We start from the raw sequence: 26,748 nt of genomic DNA on the forward strand, positions 1-26,748 counted from the left end.
ATTCAGAAGGATGTAGGTTGCAGTAGGTACTGGTAGATGAAGAATCTTGCACAGGATAGAGTAGCATGGAGAGCTGCATCATACCAGTCTCAGGACTGAAGACCACAACAACAACAACAGGTAAACATTTACAAAAAATGGGACTTAACTTCTGAGATCATCAGCCCCCTAGAACTTAGAACTACTTAAACCTAACTAACCTAAGGACATGACACACATCCATGCCCGAGGCAGCATTCGAACCTGCGACCGTAGCGGTCGCGCGGTTCCAGATTGAAGTGCCTAGAACCGCTCGGCCACTCCGGCAGGCTAAATATTTGCATTTTTGTTCTCCGATAGGAATATTTTTCCGCTTGTTTCAAAATATTAATCCTTAAGAAACAAAGAATTTTCGATTATGGTAATTGTAATGTAATTTTGTGACAAGTTATGAATATGACTTGTTTGGTCTGGTTTACAAGGTTGTGAATAAGCGGCGCTGTTGCTAATCGTGTAGCCTCGTGCTCATTTTGCAGCCAGTAGTACTTCTGAGGCAGGCTGTTTCGTGGAGAGTTGGTGATGCGTCTGGGTAGCGTTCGGACTGATGCTCGAGCTCTGAGATGGTGTGGACATCTCGGAGGATTGGAGGAACAACGATAGCCTCAGTCTTTCCTCCACTCATGTCCGCCAGGTAGAAGGAGCCAAGGGAGGCCGAGGGAAAACCGGAGGGAATCTGCTGAACCCATATCCACAGAAAGTAGAGACCTGTTGCAAGAAGAGTGGCACGACAGAAGTTTGTGGCAGACAATTGCCGGTAAGTGGAAACTTCTGCCGAAGCAAGTAAAGTAACTCCATATTATGCTTTTGATTAACGTATTTCTTCTATTTACAATAAAAATAGCAGCTATATAAAATGAAAGCCATAGATTGGGGAATACTTGTTGCATCTGGACTTGTGTAATGTCCTATATGCGTCCGTTGAGAAATATCTACAAACAACATTTAATAAGTTGCGCGTCAGACAGCGTAGGTTCCTGAAAGAAAAGGAAACAGTGACATTATTTTCTAGAGTAAATACAATATTTTAACTTCCTGGGGTATTTTGATTCTGTCGTTATAACTACAAGAACGACGGAACGAAAATCCCCCTGGAATGGTAAAGCAACTAAGGACAATATGTACACACAAACGAAGAATACCGTATCTTGTAATTAAAAATGTTCCTTGGTCTTACACTACGGGCCAATAAAATTGCTACACCACGAAGATGACGTGCTACAGACGCGAAATTTAACTGACAGGAAGAAGATGCTGTGATATGCAAATGATTAGCTTTTCAGACAGAGCATTCACACAAGGTTGGTGCCGGTGACGACACCTACAACGTGCTCACATGAGGAAAGTTTCCGGCTGATTTCTCATACACAAACAGAAATTGACCAGCGTTGTGTGGTGAAACGTTGTTGTGATGCCTCGTGTAAGGAGAAATGCTTACCATCACGTTTCCGACTTTGATAAAGGTCGGATTGTAGCCTATCACGATTGCGGTTTACCGTATCGCGACATTGCTGCTCGCGTTGGTCGAGATCCAATGTCTGTTAGCAGAATATGGAATCGGTGGGTTGAGTAGGGTAATACGGAACGCCGTGCTGGATCCCAACGGTCTCGTATCACTAGCAGTCGAGATGACAGGCGTCTTATCCGCATGGCTGTAACGGATCGTGCAGCCACGTCTCGATCCCTGAGACAACAGATGGGGACGTTTGCAAGGCAACAACCATCTGCACGAACAGTTCGACGACGTTTGCTTCAGCATGGACTATCAGCTCGGAGACCGTGGCTGCGGTTACCCTTGACGCTGCATCACAGACAGGAGAGCCTGCGATGGTGTACTCAACGACGAACCTGGGTGCCCGAATGGCAAAACGTCATTTTTTCGGATGAATCCAGGTTCTGTTTACAGCACCATGATGGTCGCATGTTTGGCGACATCGCGGTGAACGCACATTGGAAGCGTGTATTCGTCATCGCCATACTGGCGTATCACCCGGCGTGATGGTATGGGGTGCCATTGGTTACACGTCTCGGTCACCTCTTGTTCACTTTGAACAGTGGACGTTACATTTCAGATGTGTTACGACTCGTGGCTCTATCCTTCATTCGATCCCTGCGAAACCCTGTATTTTAGTAGGACAATGCACAACCGCACGTTGCAGGTCCTGTACGGGCCTTTCTGGATACAGAAAATGTTCGACTGCTGCCCTGGCCAGCACATTTTCCGGATCTCTCACCAACTGAAAACGTCTGGTCAATGGCGGCCGAGAAACTGGCTCTCATCACAATACGCCAGCCACTACTCTTGATGAACTGTGTTACCGTGTTGAAGCTGCATGGGCAGTTGTACCTGTACACGCCATCCAAACTCCTTGACTCAATGTCCAGGCGTATCAAGGCCGTTACTACGGCTAGAAGTGGTTGTTCTGGGTACTGATTTCTCAGGATTTATGCACACAAATTGCGTGTAAATGTAATCACATATCAGTTCTAGTATAATATATTTGTCCAATGAATACCCGTTTATCATGTGCATTTCTTCTTGGTGTAGCAATTTTAATGGCCAGTAGTTTATTATCTCTATGAGTCACTGTATTTCATTATTGTACATTACATGTAAAAAATAGCAGAAATACTCATGAATGCAGTTGTTAATAGTGACATAAAACTCATAACTTTCTTACAAGCGCCATTTTCTCCGTTTAAACGAATACATCTTTCGTCTAGGGATGAATTGCAGCTGCGAATGTGAAGCAAATAAAGCACTGATTTTCGTGTACTTGAATCAGCAGCTACCAGAAAAGATTAACCACCGTCTTGCTGATAGCTATTTTGAAACTCATTGAAGAAAGAAATATTTCGATTTCACTTGTTGATGATTTATTACAGAGAGAAATTATGAATCTACGTACCATTGTTGGCTGGCTCTGAGCACTATGGGACTTAACAGCTGTGGTCATCAGTCCCCTAGAACTTAGAACTACTTAAACCTAACTAACCTAAGGACATCACACACATCCATGCCCGAGGCGGGATTCGAACCTGCGACCGTAGCAGTCGCACGGTTCCGGACTGCGCGCCTAGAACCGCGAGACCACCGCGGCCGGCCGTACCATTGTGTACCACTGTCACTTTTCATATTTGATGTTCTGTTCGTGAATTATGTGCGGGAATAGTGACTCTTCCTAAGTCTCCGCAGATGAAAGAAGTACGTTGCCTGACTCTTCCGAGAACGTGGACTCTCGGAATTCACATACAAGAGGTGCTCAGAATGTTTCCGTTTGGGGACGTTGCTACAGCGTATATGTAACGTGATTTGCAGAAATATAGATGTAGACTTCGATTTGGGTATATAAACACCGACATGTAGGCAATGTAGTGTGGCATTCGTGTGTTTCCGAAATGCGCTCTGTAAATGCGGAAAAGTGAACTATGGCGGCGTTATTACCAAATGCGCCCAAACAGGACCAACGTGCTGTTATTATTTTCTTGGCTGCCGAAGCACAAACACTGGTAGGCATCCATAGGAAGGCGAAGAATGTGTAAGGGGCAACACGTCTGTCGAAAACTGCCAACTACGACAAGGGGTACTGCTGCTTCATGATGCGGCATATCCCTATATCGCAAATGTTGTAACACGGAAGCTACGTCAACTCAAGTGAGAAATACTTTTGCACTCGCCCTGTAATCCTGACCTCTCCCCATGCGATTATCACGCCTTCGGTTCCTTAAGAAAGGCCTTGAAGGGTCGACGGTTCCTGTCGGACAAGGATGAGCAACAGACAGTTAAGGACTTCTCCACGCTCCACGGTGCCTTACAAAACGGGTATGTTCGACGTGATACGTAGGTACGGCGATTACCTCAATGCTCAAGACGATTTTGCCTGATTCGCAACCGATTCTGGACTGTAAGGCCTTCGAAGGGAACATTTTCGATCGCCCCTTACAGTAAATGCACCTTAGTGTCCGTCGCTGCAGTTGGAGGAGCATGTCTGTGACACTTTCGCGCTTCCTAAATGAACATGTGACATACTGCGTTGCTCTACTGTGGTGCATCAGTATTTTTCCTCTCAGCCCTGCATGGTGAGGGTGGGAGACTGAGCAGCCATAAAATGGCTCTGAGCACTACGGGACTCAAGATCTGAGGTCATCAGTCCCCTAGAACTTAGAACTACTTAAACCTAACTAACCTAAGGACATCACGCAACACCCAGTCATCACGAGGCAGAGAAAATCCCTGACCCCGCCGGGAATCGAACCCGGGAACCCGGGCGAGAGCAGCCATACTCAACTGTCTGCGGTAAGGGGAGTTTGCAAGCTATCGCCTTCGTGTATGGGTTACACTTCTTAAGGATTCTTGTAATGAGTATGTGGCATCGGTATTTCCTACGTCTGATTTTATGTTGTCGTTCCGCTTGAAATGACCGCCTCCGTAGCCGAATTATTACAGAAGGACACAGGTTAGATTCTCGGTACGTCCTCAGATATTTCTTGAGGCTGAGAAATCTGGTACGGGGTCCAATCAGCCCTTGTGAGACCAGGTGAGGACATGCAGAATCACCGGAATCATCAGGATGCATCTACTGGCTATGACTGCTGGAGGGAGTGATGACATGCTAATCAAATGTCTTACGATCATACGAGGGTTGGAACTTTAATAGTGGCAACTATTAATTTACAGCTCGTACAAAATATATACGTGTTTGAGAGATTTACTGACTTCCAATGTAGTCACCAGCATTGTGTATAACACGTTGCCAGCGATGTGGAAGTCGTAGGATACTCTTAGCAGTGCCAGTTGTGTTGACAGTTCGAGCGGCGTGGTCTGTTGCCCGACGAATTTGTAGCAGTTCTGAAGCGAATTCCATGAAGTGTTTCCTTCAGTTTAGAAATAGTTGAACTCACGAGGGCTTAAGTCAGGGGAGTACAGTAGGTGGTATAGCACTTAGCAGCCCCATCAGTAACAGCTTGCATTGTACGTGCTTGAGCATTGTCCAGCAAATTGGTGGTCAGGTCCTGCAGAAAGTGTCATCATTTCTGTCTCTATGCTGTTCATTTTTGGAACACAACCTACGACCAGCTTAGAGACAGAAGTGATGACGCTTTCAGAAGGACCTGACCATGATTTTGCAGGACAATGCTCAAGCACGTACAGTGCAAGCTGTTACTTATTTGTTTGACTGATGGGGCTGCTAAGTGCTATACCAAATACTGCACTGCCCTGACTTAAGCCCTCGTGAGTTCAACTCGATTTCTAAACTGAAGGAAACACTTCACGGTATACACTTCAGAACTGCTAGAAATTCGTCGGGCAATAGACCGCGCCACTCGAACTTTCAACACAACTGGGACTGCTGACAGTATCCTACGACTTCCACATCGATGGCAACGAGTTATACACAATGATGGTAACTACTTTGGAAGTCAGTAAAACTTTGAAACAAGTATCTATTTTTTACGAGCTGTAAATAAATAGTTGCCACTATTAAAGTGTCAAATCTCGTAGATTGCTCCTATTAGTGCCTTGTAGGCAGCAGTCGGGCAGTCGGAAGTGTAGGCTTCACCGGTGATTGGTTACCTTTGTGTTTGTATGTCAGCTGCCAACCCTGCACCTAGCGTCGATTTTTTGTAGGTGTTCCTGCATTTCGCTATTTTATAGTACTGCACCTTCTTCATGTACTACGTCATGCACGAATTACCGTGTAGATCATCCGATGTTATCCACTAGCTCATTTATATAGTGAAGGGTTTTCTGAATGGTTTAATGCGGCCCGCCACGAATTTCTCTCCTGTGCCAACCTCTTCATCTCAGAGTAGCACTTGCAACCTACGTCCTCAATTGTTTGTTGGATGTATTCCAATCTCTGTCTTCCTCTACAGTTTTTATTCCTTACAGCTCTCTAGCGCTATGGAATCCATTCCCTGATCTCTTAACGCATGTCCTGTCATCCGGTTCCTTCTTCTTGTCAGTGTTTTCCAGACGTATCTTCCTTCGACGATTCCGAGGAGAAACTTCTCATTCATTATCCAATCAGTCCACCTAATTTTCAAGTTTCTTCTGTAGCACCCCATCTCAAACCCCTTTATTCTCTTCTGTTCCTTCTCCATTAACACATAATGCTGTGCTTCCTATAGTTAAGGCCCATGTTTGATACCAGCAGACTTCTTTTGGACAGGAATCCCTTCTTTGCCTGCGCTAGCCTGCTTTTTATGTGCTCCTTGCTTCTCCCGTCATGGATTATTTTGCTTCCAAGTTTGCAGAACTGCTTAACTTCGTCCACTCGTCCACTTTCTGATCAGCAGTTATGATGCTAATTTCTCGCTGTTCTCATTTCTGCTACTTCTCATTACTTTCGTCTTTCTTCGGTTTACTCTCTATCCATTTTCCATACTAATTAGATTGTTCATTCAACAGACCTTGCAATTTTTCACTTTCACTGAGGATAGCAACGTCATCCGGGTATCTTATGATTGATCAGGGTATCTCGTCATTGATATCCTTCCACCACAGCTGGATCTTTATTTCTAGCACTGTTTCATCGATGTGTAGATTGAACAGCGAGGGTCGAAAGATTGCGTCCCCGCATAAACCCTTTTTTAAACAGACCGCTTCGTTGTTGGTGTTGCAGTCTTATTCCCTCTTGGTAATAATCCTACTAAAACACTTCCTTGGGATACACCCAAAGCTACTTTTACTTCTAAACATTTCTCCGTTGAGAATAGCTCCTGGCTCTCTTGCCTGGCCTTATGCTGCAAAATCCAGATTATCAACCCACAGGCATGATAATCTGGATTCTGGAATGTTAGTGGTAGAGAATGGCCTCATACCCTTCCTCTCGCCAGCCCCCACAAAGAGAAAATATGAGATGTGTTCTCCAAATGCCTCATACAGGGTGTTTCAAAAATGACCGGTGTATTTGAAACGGCAATACAAACTAAACGAGCAGCGATAGAAATACACCGTTTGTTGCAATATGCTTGGGACAACAGTACATTTTCAGGCAGACAAACTTTCTAAATTACAGTAGTTACAATTGTCAACAACAGATGGCGCTAAGGGTCTGGGAAACTCTATAGTACGATATTTTCCACATATCCACCATGCGTAGCAATAATATGGCGTAGTCTCTGAATGAAATTACCCGAAACCTTTGACAACGTGTCTGGCGGAATGGCTTCACATGCAGATGAGATGTACTGCTTCAGCTGTTCAATTGTTTCTGGATTCTGGCGGTACACCTGGTCTTTCAAGTGTCCCCACAGAAAGAAGCCACAGGGGTTCATGTCTGGCGAATAGGGAGGCCAATCCACGCCGCCTCCTGTATGTTTCGGATAGCCCAAAGCAATCACACGATCATCGAAATATCCATTCAGGAAATTAAAGACGTCGGCCGTGCGATGTGGCCGGGCACCATCTTGCATAAACCACGAGGTGTTCGCAGTGTCGTCTAAGGCAGTTTGTACCGCCACAAATTCACGAAGAATGTCCAGATAGCGTGATGCAGTAATCGTTTCGGATCTGAAAAATGGGCCAATGATTCCTTTGGAAGAAATGGCGGCCCAGACCAGTACTTTTTGAGGATGCAGGGACGATGGGACTGCAACATGGGGCTTTTCGGTTCCCCATATGCGCCAGTTTTGTTTATTGACGACGCCGTCCAGGTAAAAATAAGCTTCGTCAGTAAACCAAATGCTGCCCACATGCATATCGCCGTCATCAATCCTGTGCACTATATCGTTAGCGAATGTCTCTCGTGCAGCAATGGTAGCGGCGCTGAGGGGTTGCCGCGTTTGAATTTTGTATGGATAGAGGTGTAAACTCTGGCGCATGAGACGATACGTAGACGTTGGCGTCATTTGGACCGCAGCTGCAACACGGCGAACGGAAACCCGAGGCCGCTGTTGGATCACCTGCTGCACTAGCTGCGCGTTGCCCTCTGTGGTTGCCGTACGCGGTCGCCCTACCTTTCCAGCACGTTCATCCGTCACGTTCCCAGTCCGTTGAAATTTTGCAAACAGATCCTTTATTGTATCGCTTTTCGGTCCTTTGGTTACATTAAACCTCCGTTGAAAACTTCGTCTTCTTGCAACAACACTGTGTTCTAGGCGGTGGAATTCCAACACCAGAAAAATCCTCTGTTCTAAGGAATAAACCATGTTGTCCACAGCACACTTGCACGTTGTGAACAGCACACGCTTACAGCAGAAAGACGACGTACAGAATGGCGCACCCACAGACTGCGTTGTCGTCTATATCTTTCACATCACTTGCAGCGCCATCTGTTGTTGAAAATTGTAACTACTGTAATTTCGAAAGTTTGTCCGCCTGAAAATGTACTGTTGTCCCAAGCATATTGCAACAAACGGTGTATTTCTATCGCTGCTCGTTTAGATTTTATTGCCGTTTCAAATATACCGGTCATTTTTGAAACACCCTATATGTACCTTGTCTACAATAGATACGATTTTATCTTTATTAAAAAGAGCACCGCTTCTGTATTTGGGGGCTTTATCCACTGGACTTGACGAAGAACGTCGACTGAATTGACATATGCTGCTAGAATTGTAACAGGTTGGTACAGATAGAAATGCACAAGGATTTTAAAACAATCCCCATTACACATATGTATCGGTAATACGAAGTGCTCTTTAATCCTCTAGGGATTTCTTGAGGTATTCAAATAAGAAATGAACTACCATTTAAAAAGGATGTGAATTGAAACAGAGACATGGTGGCTTCATGAAGAAAGACGCCGGCCGAAGTGGCCGTGCGGTTAAAGGCGCTGCAGTCTGGAACCGCAAGACCGCTACGGTCGCAGGTTCGAATCCTGCCTGGGGCATGGATGTGTGTGATGTCCTTAGGTTAGTTAGGTTTAACTAGTTCTAAGTTCTAGGGGACTAATGACCTCAGCAGTTGAGTCCCATAGTGCTCAGAGCCATTTGAACCATTTGAAGAAAGACGTTAAACAAATCCCCGAAATGTGGGTTTTCTAGCAACAAAGTAGAGTGAACCAAACCAACGGAAATAACGCCAAAGAGGCTCTTCCTTGAACATGGTTCTATGAAGCTAACTGCGGTGGCGTAAAATCCTCGCTCGTACAAAATGAACGACGGTATCAACCAGAACTTACAAATAAACTGCACAGAAAACAACTTTACAGATCTGGCCAAAAAACGATTGTAAATTACGACATGGAAAACCAAACTAAGAAGCCGAGAATTTATCTGTATAGTGAATGATGATGTTCGGTTTGTGGGGCGCTCAGCCGCGCAGACATCAGCGTCCGTACAAAGTGCCAATTTTTTAAACAGTCCAGTGTATAGTGGACGTTCGTTTATTAACGAACAGGAACCCGTCTTCGAGACGAGACAGACACATGACTTACCGCGCTGAAGACTTACTTGAAAGATGCAGAAGTTCACTTAGTTGCGCAGCTGTCTTGAACGCCCGTGAAAAGCGATTACGTCAGTGGCAGAACTGTCTTGAACTCTGCGACTATTCTTAGGCACCATTCGAAGTAAACTAGCTTGACAGATGATGAATTACTGATCTCACCTCAAGATAACTTTTACACCAGTAATAGAACTTCTCTGATGCTGTTAGTTGCATGAGTTCAAGAAATTCATTTCATTGACACATACGCACTGTCACAACGCCTTCTGTCTCGAAATACGGCTGGCATCCCTGTTTATGCCCTCCTGTGCGTCATCATGAGCCACTGCTGTTAGTGGCTTTTAAATTTAAAAAAATCTTTAAAACTGGTGCAAGCACATGGCCATCCCCTCCATTATCCGTCTCTGAACAGCATACTCGGAAGGTGTTATAACTGATGCACTGTTTAGTGACTGTCACTATCCGGCAAAATGTACATTCCCATTCCCGCACCCATGGGGATGTCCTTTTGTATAGACTGCGCAGAAACACAACAGTTTAGCGGATGCATCAGTGCGCCAGTGTCCTACAATTTCAGAGACCCAAACTACATCCATCACCACGGACAGCAAAGATTACACGCCAGTGCCTATTGCGTGAGCCAGCGATCACTCCCTGTTCATCTCTCCAGCAGGAGACGGTGAAATAGCGGGCATATGCCCTCTACATACTTTGGCATCTCGTGCACGCTTTCTTGCATAAGTTGCTCGTGAAAACAATAAATGACAAATAAGCAATGGACAGTCCTTAAAACAACACATAATTTTCTGTAGTACTGGACATACTAACCATTAAAATGGAATGGAAGGAAATGGGTCATGGCCCCAATCCAATGCCACGCTACACTTTTATCTGCAATCCCACACAGAAATGCTTGCTCTTGATCAGTGTAGCGTTTACTAACCACAGCATCATGAATTTACGCAACACGTCCAGCGCTGATGGTCACGAGACAACCCTTGTGACTTCCTCAGATGCAACAGGAACGACCGTTCAGATGGTTCAAATGGCTCTAAGCACTATGGGACTTAACATCTGTGGTCATCAGTCCCCTAGACTTAGAATTAATTAAACCTAAATAACCTAAGGGCATGACACACATCCATGCCCGAGGCAGGATTCGAACCTGCGACCGTAGCAGCCGCGTGGTTCCGGACTGAAGCGCCTAGAACCGCTCGGAACGACCGTAGTGCGTAAAGTTCGGTTTCGTAGGAAATTCCATTAAGAGTCCTTATTTATTTCCAGGCGTGTTGAATGAAAGTACGTATGCACACTTTCTTACAAAAATTCTGTCAGTAGTTCTAGAAATGATAGTACAGGATACTTATTTCCAAAAGTACGGTAATATAGTGTATCAAGAGAAGCTTAAGGCTGAAATGAAGGTATCTTGGTAAAGAGGAGGCAGGATGTTACCTCGGGTGATTAATCGTCGACAGGTGTAGAAAAAATGAAGGTGTGTCCAAGCGACGTATCAGTTGGGCCCGTTGCTGTTCATGTTGTATAGTAATGATCTTGCAGACATTATTAATAGTAGTCTCAGTTTTATGCAGATTATACATTCACCTACAGTGAAGTACTGTCTGAAAAAAGCTACACAAATGTTCAGTCACATTTCAAATTAGTGCTTTAAATATTCAGAAATGTAAAATTGTGCACTTCATGAAACGTAAAAGCGTCGTGTCCTTTGACTACAGTATCAACGAGTCACAACTGGAACTGCTCAACTCATACAAATACTGGGTGCAATAATTTGTAGGGATATGAAATGGAACGATCACATAAGCTCAGTTGTAGGTAAACCAGCTGCAGTCCGCCTATAAAGGAAACATCAAAAACACTAGTGCGACCCACCCCAGAACATGGATCTAGCATATGAGTTCTCTACTAGATGCGACTAACAGGACATTAGGAATTGTCACATGTTTGTTTAAGCATGTGAGAGCGCCATGCTGAACAAAGTGGACAGACACTCGCTTGAAGACAGACGCGAACTGTCACGTGAAAGCCTACTTGTAAAGTTTAAAGAACCACCTTGGTTTGCGGTGTACGCATGTAGACGTAGATACCAATAAGCAGCACTGTATGTGGTACAAGTGGCGGCTATCCACTTACTCTTCCCGTGTTGCAAAGCATATGCTCGTACTAGATGAAGAATTCCCTGACATGTGCATAGCGAGGAAAGCTGTTGTAAAACAGCCTACTGGAAATGTGCAGTGCAAGCGATGAGAAACGGAAGTGTGCTAAAGTGACACAAAAAACTACATTTCCTTAAGGGAAGTATTCATTTTCTGGATGACGGACAGTGACAAAATATTTTTGAGTGCACTCCTTACAGTTTAGAGCACCACTTGTAGTGGCATTTGTTCGACAGCGGTTAACTTACGGATCTTCCAAAACCTCCAAGAAGCATTCGGGAGTCTCCGGGAACAAACAGGTCAAATAGTATTTTCGGCAATGCGGAATGGAATACGGATGTTCTGTCAGGGTGCTTTCTCTTACGGAGTATGGTCATGCAGCAAGTAAGCAGTCGAAAGCAGCGACGTAAGCTCAAATGGGAAAGTGTGTGACAAAAAGGCAGACTTTTGTAGGAAAACGATTTGCTTCGATGTGAAGACGTAAAAATGTTTAAAGCAGTTTCCCTGTACTAGTTTCCCTATACTCCTTCTGATAGTTTAAAGTTAGCATTGAGTTCCAACTTAGAGTAGTCATTTGTAGATCTTGTACTACTTCTACTCACCATGCTAGCTGTTCCCTTCAGAGCAGCCAATGGAGGCACAGATCACAGACTTCCCATCCTCACCGCAGAAGCACGTGTTACAGTTTTGTTTGAATGTTGTTCCCGGCTTACACGAAACATCTGAAAAAGAGCATTAACAGCCAGAAGATAGGTGCAGAGAATCCACTGTAAACTTGTATTAGTAGAAAACGACGTCTAGGAACTTAATAGAAGAGGAGACAGAGATTACTATCGAAAAACTAAGAGATCCAATACTGTCTTACATTTCATAGAGCATTCAAAGATTTTAGCACAGACCAGACAAGGCTCGTCATAGAATCAATGTTATTTCAATCATTTACCTGCATAGGAACTAGATTAATGAAGATGATTTGCAAAGGTACTGGACTGGCATTCTGGATGACTGCGTTTCACATCTCCTCTCACCCACCCTAACATATTTAATAACAAATGATTCTTTTTATAAGTTAACCATGACTCATGGAAGTGAGTCGACGGTTGTGCCCCCCCCCCCACTCCCCCCACCAAAAAAGAACAACGAATATAAGCAGTGGAGATGTGGTTTCTAAGAACAGTAGCTGGGTACACACTATATGACAGTAGGAGAAATACTGAATCAGGTAGGAACAGGGAGTGAAAAGCTTAAATGAACAGATTAAGGAATACAGAAACAACTAGAAAGATCATGTCAAAAAAACAGAAGACGACAGAATACTAAAATCAATGATGAATTAATACACAGTGGGCAGAAGATCTTCAGGAAGATGGAGGAAAAGTTTGAAAGATCAGTACAGTCAACCAATGAGGCAGATACAGAATACATGCAGTGGGCAGAAGATCTTCAGGAAGATGGAGGAAAAGTTTGAAAGATCAGTACAGTCAACCAATGAGGCAGATACAGAATACATGCAGAAAGAAAAAAAAGGGCAAGATCTCATCATACATTCTTTCAAACTCTACATCTTCTGGGTACCGAGCTGGCATAAATACATGTATTATTATGATGAACATTGGCAACGTGTCTCTCTTGGCTAAGAGAATGCGTTCACTACGCTACTCACATTATCAGTTCAAAATAATCTTTTAGAACTTAGCCACAGTTATTTCTGTTTAGAGTTAATAGGTTCATATTTCAGTTTTTTATTGCCCACGTAGCTCTGGACAACCATCTGATTACCACTATCGTATGCCCAAATTGGAGTGGCATCCATTCGTTTACCTGTCATGATTTAGGTGAACATTTTATGTAGGTCGTTTTTGACTGTATTATTTTCGCCCTTCATCTTATCGGTAACAACATTATGCCATAAATTTTCACGAGGATGTGGTAAGTTAGGATGACGTGGTATGACCTTGCAGTAAATAAAAAGAATTTTGATATTTCATCTGAATAAAGGTAACAATTTCGCTGACGGAAAAGGGATTGAAAATGGCTTCTAACCTCCCCCGATGTTATTCAGTCTGTACATTAAGCAAGCTGATAAGGAATCCGGGAACAAATTCGAAAACAAAATTAAAGCTCGTGGAGAAGAAAATCAACTTTTCGTATTGCCGATGTCGCAATTCTGTCAGCGACGATAGCGCATTTGAACGAACAGTGTTTTGAAAAGAGATTATGCAATGAACATCAACAAAAGTAATACAAAAAGGTAACGGAAAGTAGTTGAATTAAATCTGGTGATACTACGGAAATATACTAGAAATGAGACACGGAAAGAAGTAGCTCGTAGGTAGCAGCTCGTAGTTTGGCAGCAAAATAACTGACGATAGCCGAAGCAAAGAGGATACAAAAAACAGACCGGCAATAGCAAGAAGAGCCTTGCAAAAAGACAAAATTTTTGTCATCGAATATGAACATAAGTTCAAAAAATGGTTCAATTGGCTCTGAGCACTATGGGATTTAACATCTGAGGTCATCAGTCCCCTAGAACCTAGAACTACTTAAACCTATCTAACCTAAGGACATCACACACATCCATGCCCGAGGAAGGATTTGAACCTGCGACCGTAGCAGTCGCGCGGTTCCTGACTGAAGCGCCTAGAACCGCTCGGTCACAACGGCCGGCTTAAACTTTAGTATTAGGAAGTCTTTTACGAAGATATTTGTGAGTGTAGCTGAAGGTTAGAAGAGTAGGCGTGCATCGGATGACTAATGAAGTAAGGAACTGAAACGGGGGGAAAACAGATGTACGTCACAACTTCACTAAAGGAAGGGATCGGTTGCTACCACTCATGCATAAAGGGACTGAAGACGAAAAAATAAAACATACAGTAACAATAGTGAGTACGCTATCGAACAATTGAATAATACGGCATGGTGAAGAGGATTACACGTTCCTTGAAAAGTGTTCAGTTTCTCTCACTAGGAGACTACATTTCCACCATGTATACACTGTATTATATGTAGCTGACGTACCCCTGCGGCGACGGTCGGGACACTCCATCGCTGTACAGGACGCCGACAAACCGTCCATTTCGCAGATACACTCGTTGCAGTCCAGCAGGAAGGTCGAGTTGAGGACGCAGAATTGATCCTCACGTTTTATCCGGAGCACCTTCTTCGCACCTGCACATAATAGGTTGATCGAAGTTACAGAGTGCTTCAGGATGGTCCGACACCTCATAAGGCAAAAAGTACCCACCTCCATTCAAAACTTTCCCCGAACAGTTTTCCTTATGAGATTTATGTATACTTCTAGAAGCTTCGAATCGGACCGTTCAGTTCTATCGTATTCTATTACGAAACAAGTTCTTGTTGTAAAAAGTGTTCCGTTTATTTTTACGTTTGACAAATTCGTAAACCACTTTATCTGACATGAAGCTAACGAAATTTAAGCCACTTGGCCACATGCTTAACACCATTACTCTTCATTATGGAGTGAAAATTTTCTGTAGGTTACAGGAATTCGCTTTTTTTTTACACTGTAATCTCAAATTGCAGAATATATTCCAAAAGTGGGAAAAACACGTTAGTTGCTCATTGCGTGTAATTTCTTCAAAAATAACACAGCCATTACTGAGTTCATTTAAACTATGAGTCCATAAGTTACCCATGAGACTAGAACACATTTATTCCTGATAGTGATGAAAATTAATTCTTTTGCTAGGCTTTCCATTTACTATCATCGCACCAGCGGTTGAAAATACCGCTACAGTTCTAAGGTTCTTTTATTGAACAAAGGACCAGTTTCGGGCTCTTGTACTTCCATCTTCAGGTGTCGTAAGTTGATGCTGTGACCCCGACCGCCGCGGTGGACGTGCGCAAGACGCGGTGTGCTACCAACGAGCGCAGGGCACACCGCGTCTTGTATACGTCCACCGCGGTGCTCGGGGTTACAGAACCAAGTTACGACACCTGAAGATGGGCATATAAGAGCCCGAAACTGGTTGTGTGTTAAATAGAAGAACCTTACAACTGCAGCGGTGTTTTCAACATCTGGTATAATGCTCAGCTGCGGATGTTCCTCCGACAGGATTGTTTGTTACTATCATTGGTTCGTGAAAGTGTTCTCTCACTATAGTTTTAACGCTTCAGTCAAAATTTGACCTAAAGCTGCGGACACGCACTTGAAAAAAGAATTTTATTACAGGATAGATTAGTCAACTACTAATGAGAAACAGGAGCGTAATTTATTTACGAGTTTATTTCTGCACGATCTTGCACTCTTTTACGCACCCCCAGACAGTGACCTACATTACAAAAAAAATTAAATTCGAGTTTTTCGTGCAATTTTCTCTTTATGTCTTTTACGTTACGTTATGATTCTACTCGATTTTATAAACATTACACGCAACTCTGTGCTGTTTTCTCTAATCGTGTCCGCTTCTAGTATTCAGAAAAGCAGTTTACGCGAAAGAACATTTTTCTCCCAATGAGGATTGTCTGTGATCAGTGTAGGCACGGGAGTAGCATGTATTTCAGTTGTATTGTCAGTTCAATTGCCACATTCGTGTCGAGATCACTGGACCAATAACACAACTGTCCGTGACCTGAGATCAGCTGATACACGTCTCGTTGAAAGAGGAATTTTTAAGTCTGTTGTTTCGATGACAATGTACAGTCACATACTCCAGTAAATTTCTGGGGTCTAGTGAAGCAGGGGATACAACCCGTCGGCTTTGACCGACGACGTAATACATTACTCATAGATAATAATGTCTTCACTTTCAGCCATAGATAATAAAACAGATCTGTGTTCCGGATAAGCGCTATCATTGTACATTAAAATAATTGAATTTGATTTTTAAAAGAGATCCCTATATATTGCTCAAAATATTCTTGGTGTGAATTTATTTAAATAATTGGTTGTTTGCAATTAATTCGGTACTTAATTTCATTCTTAGTGATACTGAGTTAACTTGGACTGTTACTTCCTTACTTTAGGACAATTTTTAGTATCTCATTTCCGTTTGTAGGTATGGATTTATCTGTTCTGATGAACCTGGATGATTTGAGAGAGGCTATGGGCGAAGACATGTTGGTCACGATTTGTTTTTTACATATGTGTGGTCTCGTTGCCGAGTATGTTCGATATCATGAGTGCGGCGAACATATGCGCCTCACAAGTGTATCTCGTCGCCGTATACACGACTTATTCGTATGGCGCTGCACCAAAGGTCGGTTGTGGCGGTCCCCCGTTAGGGAGGGGGGGGGGGAGGGGGGGTTTATGGTCGAAATTGACAAGTCGCATTTTGGCAAAAGGAAGTACAACAGGGAGGAACCTCCAGTGGGATTATAGGTTTGGGGGGCTGTAGTTTCAGGTCAAGAGTGTGACGGTGTAGTGTTTAGAGTAGTACCCAATCGAAGGAAGGAAGCTTCAGCCAGCTTAATTGAAGATCACGTTGCAGAGGGTTCCATTGTAATTTCAGATGGTTTTTCTTCATATAGGGATTTAGGAGGAAGGGGTTATCAGCATCTCGTAGTTACTCACAATATTGAGTTCAGATCATTATCCACATGGGCTTGCACAAATAGCGTAGAGGTTTATTGGTCAGCTGTGAAATCGCTTTTAGGGAAGGAGAAACGCCGGATTTCCACACTTCAAAGTCACTTAGACGAATATTCATGGAGGTGTAGTATTCCCCAAACATATTGCCCGTTTAAATGTGTTAAACGTGTTGGGCAAATGTACCGTCCGAAATACGTTAGCTAATTTCACATTAGTATGGGGAGTGGGGGGTGAATGTGTGTGTGTGTGAGTGTGTGTTTTCATAATGTTTTGTTTGTTATGTATGTGGTTATGTCATTTTTTTGTCGATGTCTTTATAGGCAAGCTTCGGTTCTTTTAAGAATTTCCCATGTGGTAAGTTCAGTTTTCCATTTTTTTTTCTTTTACTGCATTTGACTATTTTGACGTATTTCATTGCTGTGTTACACCATTACGTATGTTTTTGTGTACCCCAGTACGTAACAGAAATTTCGCAGCTGTCGTTCTTCTTTCGTTTCACAGCACTTGTATCAGTACGATTTTTTCGAATCAGTACTAGCAATATTACAGGCGAAACGCCCGACGCAACTGAAATTTGTATCCCGTCCTTCAGTTGCCCTTTACACTGACACTACCTATTCGAAAAGAACGACATATGTAACATTGATTAGATGTACCTACATATGTCAACTGGAGAGCAGGATACAAATGTTGTGTATAGCTATATAGCTCAACTAAAGAATGGGATACTATTGTCACTGCTGTGATCAAAACTATAACTTTCAGTCGATACTATTAGCATCGCAGGTGAAAAAACTGTACCCCATAGTAAAGTATGCGATACAAACTGTATGTGTGTCGTCTTATTGCCTCTTCGCGTTGCAAATGTAACGTACGTCCATTTCCACGTTTTCGTTAGCAGTATACATATGTAAAGGTCAACGGAAGTATGGGATACAAATATTATGTACGTAGCTACTTCTGCCATCGGTAGTACTACTATCTAAGTAAGAACGGGCTATTAGTGGCAGCGGAGGCGAAAGAAACAACGCATGTAAAATTTGTATCCCGTGCTTCAGTTGACCTATATAATTCAACTGAACAACAGGATATTAATGCTAACGAAAACGAAGAAATTGACGTTCGCTAAACTTGTATCCCGTACTGCAGTTAACCAATACAGTTCGAATGAGGTTCGTGATACAACCCATATATTTGGGATGCGAGGAATTCTATGCTACCAATATTTCCATCCATTTTTCCCCTTCATTTTCCACAGAAATAGTACGATACAAACACGCGATATCCTTAATGTGAAAATTCTACTTGTCTTGATATATGTCAACTATATTTTTCGTCTCTCGTATTCCTTTGTTTCTGAACAGTCTTATCAGCTCTTTAATCCGTGTAATAAATGTTCTCTGACCAATTCTGATGTCTTTGGTCAAATCCGACGGGTTGTATCCCCTGCTTCACTATATCCAATTTCTGACATGCAGCTACATAAATTACACGTTTTCTTTTGCTATTTCGACTGAGTATCGTTCAGCCGCCTTCAGAGTGAGGCGAAAGACTGTCATTCCAGCACTCGCTCCGTCCTTTTCTAGTCCCGGACCTCGCCACTGCGCATGCGCCCACAGATTCACAAGGCGCCAGAGACGTTCATTGACGGCAAAGAGGTACAACATATGCATTAATGATATCTGTGGCTGCGCGGCCGATTTACGCTAGGATATCGGTGTGTAGCTATAAGCTGCACTGTGGCGACGTCTTTGTAAGCTTACTACCGAAAGTGCCGGATTCCATGCTTTATTCAAGCTGAAGTAGCTATCTCTATTTATTAAATTTGTCAGCAACAGAATTTCACTTGCTTCCTTCACACTGAGTCCCTGAAAGATGAAGTCGAGGCTAAAATTTGGACGTTTTCGTTCACTGGGTTCTATATAGTGAACTAAAACGTCGAAATTATAGCCTAGACTTCATCTTTCTGGAACGCAGCAGTGAAAGAAGCAACTGAAATTCGGCTGGCGACGAAATTAATTAATGGAGATAGCGGCTTCAGCTTGAATGAATCATGGAATCCGGCACATTCTGTAATAAACGTACAAAGATTTTGGCACAATACAGATACCAGTGCTATATCGATATTCCAGCGTGGGTCGACCGTGCAGCCACAGATCTAATTAAAGCATATGTTGTACCTCTTTGCCGCCGATGAACGTCTCTGGCGCCTTGTGCACCTGTGGCCAGGTGCGCAGCGGCGAGAGCCGCGACTTGAAAAGGACGGAGAGAGTGCTGGAATGCCAGCCTCACTCTGAAGATGGCCGAACGATTCACAGCCGAAATATCAGAAAAGGGAATGGAATTTTTGCTGTTGCACGCCCGAAATTTGGTGGAGCAGTGATTGCGTCGCGAAAACATGAAGACGCACGGAACTCACGTAGTTTCTAATCGATACAGTAAACGCTGGAAATACAGTGTTATATCCAGACAACTCCGCATTCCTTATTGTTTAGTTTACAGCAATAGTGTTGCGTATTATTAATGGGGACATAGCACGTGGAGACCCCATAAACGATTCTCACAGGATTTTCAACAGTGGTGACAGCTTAATAAATATGTGTAGATTATTCATAGTTTATTCGCTGACTGGAAATTAAGCTTGGGATCAGAGATAGATATCCTTAGGAAAACACCTATGCTCACCGGCTATGATGACCCTTGCGTGCATGTGAGACCAGCGAGGAACTTGCAGCTCATTTTGTAAGATCGCCGATTGTCGTTTTAGTAACCGACTGCATAAACAGAATGCCTGGGAGGAATGGCATACGGACTACGTTTTTTTAGTTAACTCGAGATAAAAGACTCCTTCCGACGTAGAATATACGTGCGCGACAGTTTCCAAAAAATGTCAAATGGCTCTGAGCACTATGGGACTCAACTGCTGTGGTCATAAGTCCCCTAGAACTTAAAACTACTTAAACCTAACTAACCTAAGGACAGCACACAACACCCAGCCATCACGAGGCAGAGAAAATCCCTGACCCCGCCGGGAATCGAACCCGGGAACCCGTGTGTGGGAAGCGAGAACGCTACCGCACGACCACGAGATGCGGGCGACCGTTTCCACACTGCAGGAACCTATGAAGTTACGTGTTACTATGGCAAATGATATATATAGGCGAAACTGGAAGGTAAATAAAAGAACGCATTAAAGAGCGTTACCACGTAGTTAAGACAAAATGTAAAATCAGCGGCATTGGAACACAGAGAAGAATGAGATCAGGTTATGACTTTTAAGAACATACGCTTACTAGCAAGGGAAAGTAAAAATTCTAGAAGGAAAGCCGGTGGAGCTTTTGAAATACAGGGCGACAATTATTGAACGGTATCAAATACAATCCTCATGGCTTCTGTACGGTTTGCGTTAGGACGTTTACACTGCACGGTTGGCCGCGGGGCATGACGGGAATTAACAAGCTAAGCGCACGCGCCTTGTTGTTGCTGGCAATTTCCAAGTGAGAATGTTACAGTTCAGCGAGCCTGAGCATATAGCTCTTGTGAAGGCCTACTATGCGACCAATAACAACCCAAGGGCGTCTCAAAGCAAGTTTGCGACCGAGTTCAAGCAGAAGAGAACCGGTCCATGTCTGCTAACAATCAAGAATTTGATTCTCAAGTTTGAGAGGAAGGGTAGTGTTTGTAATGACAGTGTTGGCAATGTCAGTCGTCCAAAAAGGATGCAAACGCCTGAAAACATCGAGAAGACACGCTCTGTGTTTCAAACTAGCCTCAGGCAATCGGTCAGACGAACTGCACAACAGGTGGGAATCGACCGGGAGGCACTGCGACAAATTGTTGTTGAAGATCTGCAACTCTTCCCATACAAAATTCAAATCCATCAGCCATTTAGCCCCAGGGTCATGGAACAGCGGTTGTGTTTCGCCAACACTATTGTCCACAGAACTGACGAACAGGACTTTGATATGAATATGGTTTGATTTAACGATAAAGCCCACTTTCATTTGGATGGGTTCGTCAGTAAGCGAAATTGGAGCATTTGGACTGGATTGTTTGGGAGAAGAGACCAAACAGCGAGGTCATCGGTCTCATCGGATTAGGGAAGGACGGGGAAGGAAGTCGGCTGTGCCCTTTCCAAGGAACCATCCCGGCAATTGCCTGGAGCGATTTAGGGAAATCACGGAAAACCTAAATCAGGATGGCCGGACGTGGGACTGAACCGTCGTCCTCCCGTTGGAGCATTTGGGGGACTGAGAATCCGCATTTCACGATCTAGAAGTCTGTCCGCCCTCAACGGGTGACTGTGTGGTGAGCAATGTCCAATCACAGAATAATCGGTGCGATGTTCCGTGATGGCACAGAGACTTCCGGACAGTACGTGAAAGTTTAGGAAGATGATTTCACCTCCATTATGCAAAGTAACCCTAATTTAGACAAGATGTGTTTGTTCATGCAAGACGGAGCTCAACCGCATCGAAGGAGGAGAGTGTTTGATGTCTTGGAAGAGCATTTTGGGACCTGCATTCTGACTCTGGGGTACCCAGAGACCACTGGCATGGGCCTCGGTTAGCCGCCATATTCTCCGCATCTGATTATAAGCAACTCATTTTTGTGGGGCTATATTAAAGCCAAGGTGTACAGCAATAATTGCAAAACTATTGTTGAGCTGAAAACAGCCATTAAGGAGGTCATCGACAGCATCGATGTTCCAACACTTCAGCGTTCATGCAGAATTTAGCTATTCGTCTGTGCCAATTCATCGCCAACGGGAGCAGGCATATGGAAAATTTTATAACATAAATCCGAAGATCCGTAGTGAGGGTTACATGTTCAATAAAGTGTGCGCATGCCGTTGTCTATATCTAATGTAAGTTTTTTTTCATGTAGGTAAGTAATTGTCACCCAGTGTTAAAGAGTGAATGGAGATTGACTAGAGATGACGGCTACAGGCTTTCGCTTTGGTGGGCACCCACTGTCAAGGAAGTAAACACCCAGCCACGGCTAACGAGGAACGTAAACAAGTACTTGTCGACCACAATATTACTCACCTGGGGGTGAGAACGCTTTGGTCTGCTTATCGGGAGTTTTCATCGTGATATCTGACGGCACGCTGAAGCACTTCAAAGTATAGCCACAACTGTCTTAAAATCATTCACTGTGTGATGTTCTTTTCTTAGCCACCATTGTACTTGTTTACTGTAAAGTCACCGCGTGTTTCCCCTAAGGATCACGGGATGCCGAGTGCAGTAATATCGTGGTCGGCTAAGGCCAGGAAACAGCAGAGGCGGCACAACAGCTACAATATTTTGGATCCCCTTTCTTACAAAGCCTGCATCGGGTATTTGCCCACTGATGTCGGTCAACCAGTGGCAGCGTGCTTTTACCCAGTAACTCCACTTCTTCCACAAAGCGCGTGAAAACTAGCCTTTTATAAGTGAACGTGACACGGTCTTTCGGGCATGTTCAGCTATGCAGGGACACCAGTGAAATCATGAGGAAGATTCTGCCAAAGCAATCGTAGGGGTGATCAATGAAGGAGGATGAAGAGGATTAAAGCACGGCCTAATGAGTCACAAGAGTTTATCATCAATAATTGTATTGCTGTCCTTTCAGCTTTTTAAAATTATATTGTTCCATTAAAAAGGCAGTTAATTTGTTTTCTGTATTAAAGAGCTGAATATCTTACAGAAAAAAATCTCTCTTTTTAACTCATAGCGTTGCCGAGACGCCAGCTGGAATACGTAGAATCACTTATGGAGTGTTATACTTGTCTCCATTGAAGTGACAGAAGTCATGGATTACTTCTGAATTCCTTGTCGGACCTCCTTTTGTGTGACGAGTAGAAACTCGACGTGGCATGGACCCAAAAAGTCGCTAGAAGCCCCAGCATAAATACACTCCTGGAAATGGAAAAAAGAACACATTGACACCGGTGTGTCAGACCCACCATACTTGCTCCGGACACTGCGAGAGGGCTGTACAAGCAATGATCACACGCACGGCACAGCGGACACACCAGGAACCGCGGTGTTGGCCGTCGAATGGCGCTAGCTGCGCAGCATTTGTGCACCGCCGCCGTCAGTGTCAGCCAGTTTGCCGTGGCATACGGAGCTCCATCGCAGTCTTTAACACTGGTAGCATGCCGCGACAGCGTGGACGTGAACCGTATGTGCAGTTGACGGACTTTGAGTGAGGGCGTATAGTGGGCATGCGGGAGGCCGGGTGGACGTACCGCCGAATTGCTCAACACGTGGGGCGTGAGGTCTCCACAGTACATCGATGTTGTCGCCAGTGGTCGGCGGAAGGTGCACGTGCCCGTCGACCTGGGACCCGACCGCAGCGACGCACGGATGCACGCCAAGACCGTAGGATCCTACGCAGTGCCGTAGGGGACCGCACGGCCACTTCCCAGCAAATTAGGGACACTGTTGCTCCTGGGGTATCGGCGAGGACCATTCGCAACCGTCTCCATGAAGCTGGGCTACGGTCCCGCACACCGTTAGGCCGTCTTCCGCTCACGCCCCAACATCGTGCAGCCCGCCTCCAGCGGTGTCGCGACAGGCGTGAATGGAGGGACGAATGGAGACGTGTCGTCTTCAGCGATGAGAGTCGCTTCTGCCTTGGTGCCAATGATGGTCGTATGCGTGTTTGGCGCCGTGCAGGTGAGCGCCACAATCAGGACTGCATACGACCGAGGCACACAGGGCCAACACCCGGCATCATGGTGTGGGGAGCGATCTCCTACACTGGCCGTACACCACTGGTGATCGTCGAGGGGACACTGAATAGTGCACGGTACATCCAAACCGTCATCGAACCCATCGTTCTACCATTCCTAGACCGGCAAGGGAACTTGCTGTTCCAACAGGACAATGCACGTCCGCATGTATCCCGTGCCACCCAACGTGCTCTAGAAGGTGTAAGTCAACTACCCTGGCCAGCAAGATCTCCGGATCTGTCCCCCATTGAGCATGTTTGGGACTGGATGAAGCGTCGTCTCACGCGGTCTGCACGTCCAGCACGAACGCTGGTCCAACTGAGGCGCCAGGTGGAAATGGCATGGCAAGCCGTTCCACAGGACTACATCCAGCATCTCTACGATCGTCTCCATCCTGCCTGCATTGCTGCGAAAGGTGGATATACACTGTACTAGTGCCGACATTGTGCATGCTCTGTTGCCTGTGTCTATGTGACTGTGGTTCTGTCAGTGTGATCATGTGATGTATCTGACCCCCCAGGAATGTGTCAATAAAGTTTCCCCTTCCTGGGACAATGAATTCACGGTGTTCTTATTTCAATTTCCAGGAGTGTACTTAGCCATGTTGCCACTACAGTAGTCCATTACTGCGAAAGTGTTGACGGTGCAGGATATTGTGCACGAATTGACCTCTTGATTATGTGCCATAAATGTTCGATGGGATTCATGTCGGGCGATGTAGGTGGCCAAATCATTCGCTCGAATTGTCCTTGAAACTAATAACGAAGAACTGAGGCCCGGTGACATGTACGGGAAAATAGTGGAGCATAACCATTTCCAGTCGATGATTGGTTCTTTTGAACCAGAGGGCCCAGTCCATTCCATGTAAACACTGCCCACACCCGTATGGATCCAACGACAGTTTGCACATTGCCTTAATAGCAACGTGAGCCCATGGCTTCGTGGGGTCTGCGCCACACGTGAACCCTACCATCAGCTCTTACCAACTGAACTCGGGACTCGTCTGACCAGGTTATAGTCTTCCAGTCGTCTGATGTCCGTCCAACCGATACGGTCAGGAGCCCAGGAGAGGCGCTGCGGGCGATGTTGTGTTGTTAGCAGAGGCCCTCGAGTCGGTCGTCTGCAGCCATAGCCCACAAATGCCAAATTTCGCCACCCTGTCCTAACTGATACATTGATTTCTGCGGTATTTCACGCAGTGTCATTGACAACTCTACGCAAACACCGCTGCTCTCGGTCGTTACGTGAAGGCAGTCGGCCACTGCTTTGTCTGTGGCGAGAGTTAATGCCTGAAATGTTGTATTCTCGGCACGCTCTGGACGCTGTGGATCTCGGAATACCGAATTTCCTAACAGAATGTCCAATGCAGTTAGCTCCAACTGTCACTCCGCGTTCAAAAAATGTTCAAATGTGTGTGAAATCTTATGGGACATCAGGTCATCAGTCCCTAAGCTTACACACTGCTTAACCTAAATTATCATAAGGACAAAAACACACACCTATGCCCGAGGGAGGACTCGAGCCTCCGCCGGAACCAGCCGCACAGTCCATGACTGCAGCGCCTTAGACCGCGTTCAAAGTCTATTAATTCTCGTCGTGCGCCCACAATCACGTCGGAAACATTTTCACGTGAATCACCTGAGTAGAAATGATAGATCCATCAATGCACTGCCCTTTTATAAGTACCTTCTGTACTATCGCTATCTGTGTATGTGCATATCATTATACCATGGCTTTTTTAGCCTCACTGTATATTATGTGTTTAACACTGTCATGCGACCATGAGCGTTTTGAAAATAACGGATATTTCAATATGGATAACTGTACACTGCTACAAACAGAATCTATTAACGATCTTTCCTCCCCCCTCCTCCTACAATCCACCATTCTTCTCCCACCATAACCACCAACACAACCACCACCAGGACCACCACTAACACAAACATGTTCTTTCGCTTTTAGCACACTACAATACAACCAATTATAAAATGTATCGCTGGTTTTTAAACTCAGAACTGTATTGTTTGCACGATCCTTAGTCTCACAGAGTGAAATACGACGACATGGAGTATTTGGAACAGACCTGCCTATTGTTCTGTGAGTAGAGAGTGTATTTTCGCGGACTCACCTTCGTCGGCTCGTACAGCGCCACCGGTCGCCAAGGCGATGAACAAGAGCGCGGCCCACGCAGACAATACCGCCTTCATGGCTGGAGGTCACCCCTGCAACTGGCAGCAGTTTCCGCCGCCGTTGCCGATGGCACAGATGACCAACACTGATACCTTGTGCTGTGCCCTCTGCCACACAAGGCGCAGCTCTGCCTGTTGCAGACATCCTGTCTTATCTTCTGGCAACTTCCACTGAAACTAGTGCGCTGTAGCATCAGAACGTTGCGGCAGATACTGCCCTCGAAGGTACAGGCGTTTGTCTTCTTTGCCACTGTGCAGGAAAGTCACCAGTAAATATGCTTAGCGGCGTGTGAAACCTGTAAACTGATTTCTTTCACTTTTTATCCGCCTCAAGGACAGACTCATCAACCAGTCTGGATATTTGCCCATCACTTGGTCGTTTCGTTTTTGCCCGAGGTGTGTTTGTCGTTACATTATTGTTGTGGTCTTCATTTTAAAAACTGATTTGACGCTGCCCTTCTCGCAAGTCTATCCTAGGTGAGCATGTTCTTCTCTTTATAACTGCTACAACCAACATCCATTTCATTTTGCTTACTATACCCTAACCATGGCCTCCCATCTATAATTTGTACCCCTCACACTTGCCTGACATCACCAAATTCACGATACTTTTTAACTGGATGTTTGTTACCCTAAAGCAGCTTAACACGCAGGTTACCGGTAACTGAAAACATGCATAATCTTTTATT

General features: G+C 44.7%; 1 protein-coding gene across 1 annotated transcript; it reads right to left on the bottom strand.

Moving 5' to 3' along the window:
* Positions 1 to 841: 841 nt before the first annotated feature.
* On the bottom strand, positions 842 to 26,154 carry LOC126203405 (serine protease inhibitor I/II-like). Its single transcript, XM_049937709.1, has 4 exons — positions 25,999 to 26,154; positions 14,620 to 14,769; positions 12,204 to 12,323; positions 842 to 1,013 (listed from the first exon to the last, which is right to left on the bottom strand). The coding sequence occupies exons 1-3, from the start codon at positions 26,075 to 26,077 to the stop codon at positions 12,208 to 12,210; spliced, it is 345 nt and encodes a 114-aa protein (XP_049793666.1). The 5' UTR covers positions 26,078 to 26,154; the 3' UTR covers positions 842 to 1,013; positions 12,204 to 12,207.
* Positions 26,155 to 26,748: the final 594 nt, after the last annotated feature.

Source organism: Schistocerca nitens, chromosome 9 (assembly GCF_023898315.1).
Source record: "Schistocerca nitens isolate TAMUIC-IGC-003100 chromosome 9, iqSchNite1.1, whole genome shotgun sequence".
NCBI lineage: Eukaryota > Metazoa > Arthropoda > Insecta > Orthoptera > Acrididae > Schistocerca > Schistocerca nitens.

Bases quoted from the DNA above. Each gene is read 5' to 3' on its own strand.
- LOC126203405 (XM_049937709.1), bottom strand. From the start codon at position 26,077: ATGAAGGCGGTATTGTCTGCGTGGGCCGCGCTCTTGTTCATCGCCTTG. The intron at 14,770-25,998 runs GTGAGTCCGCGA...TATTATGTGCAG, and splicing joins CGCTGTACGAGCCGACGAAG to GTGCGAAGAAGGTGCTCCGG. The intron at 12,324-14,619 runs GTACGTCAGCTA...GCTCTTTTTCAG, and splicing joins TCCCGACCGTCGCCGCAGGG to ATGTTTCGTGTAAGCCGGGA.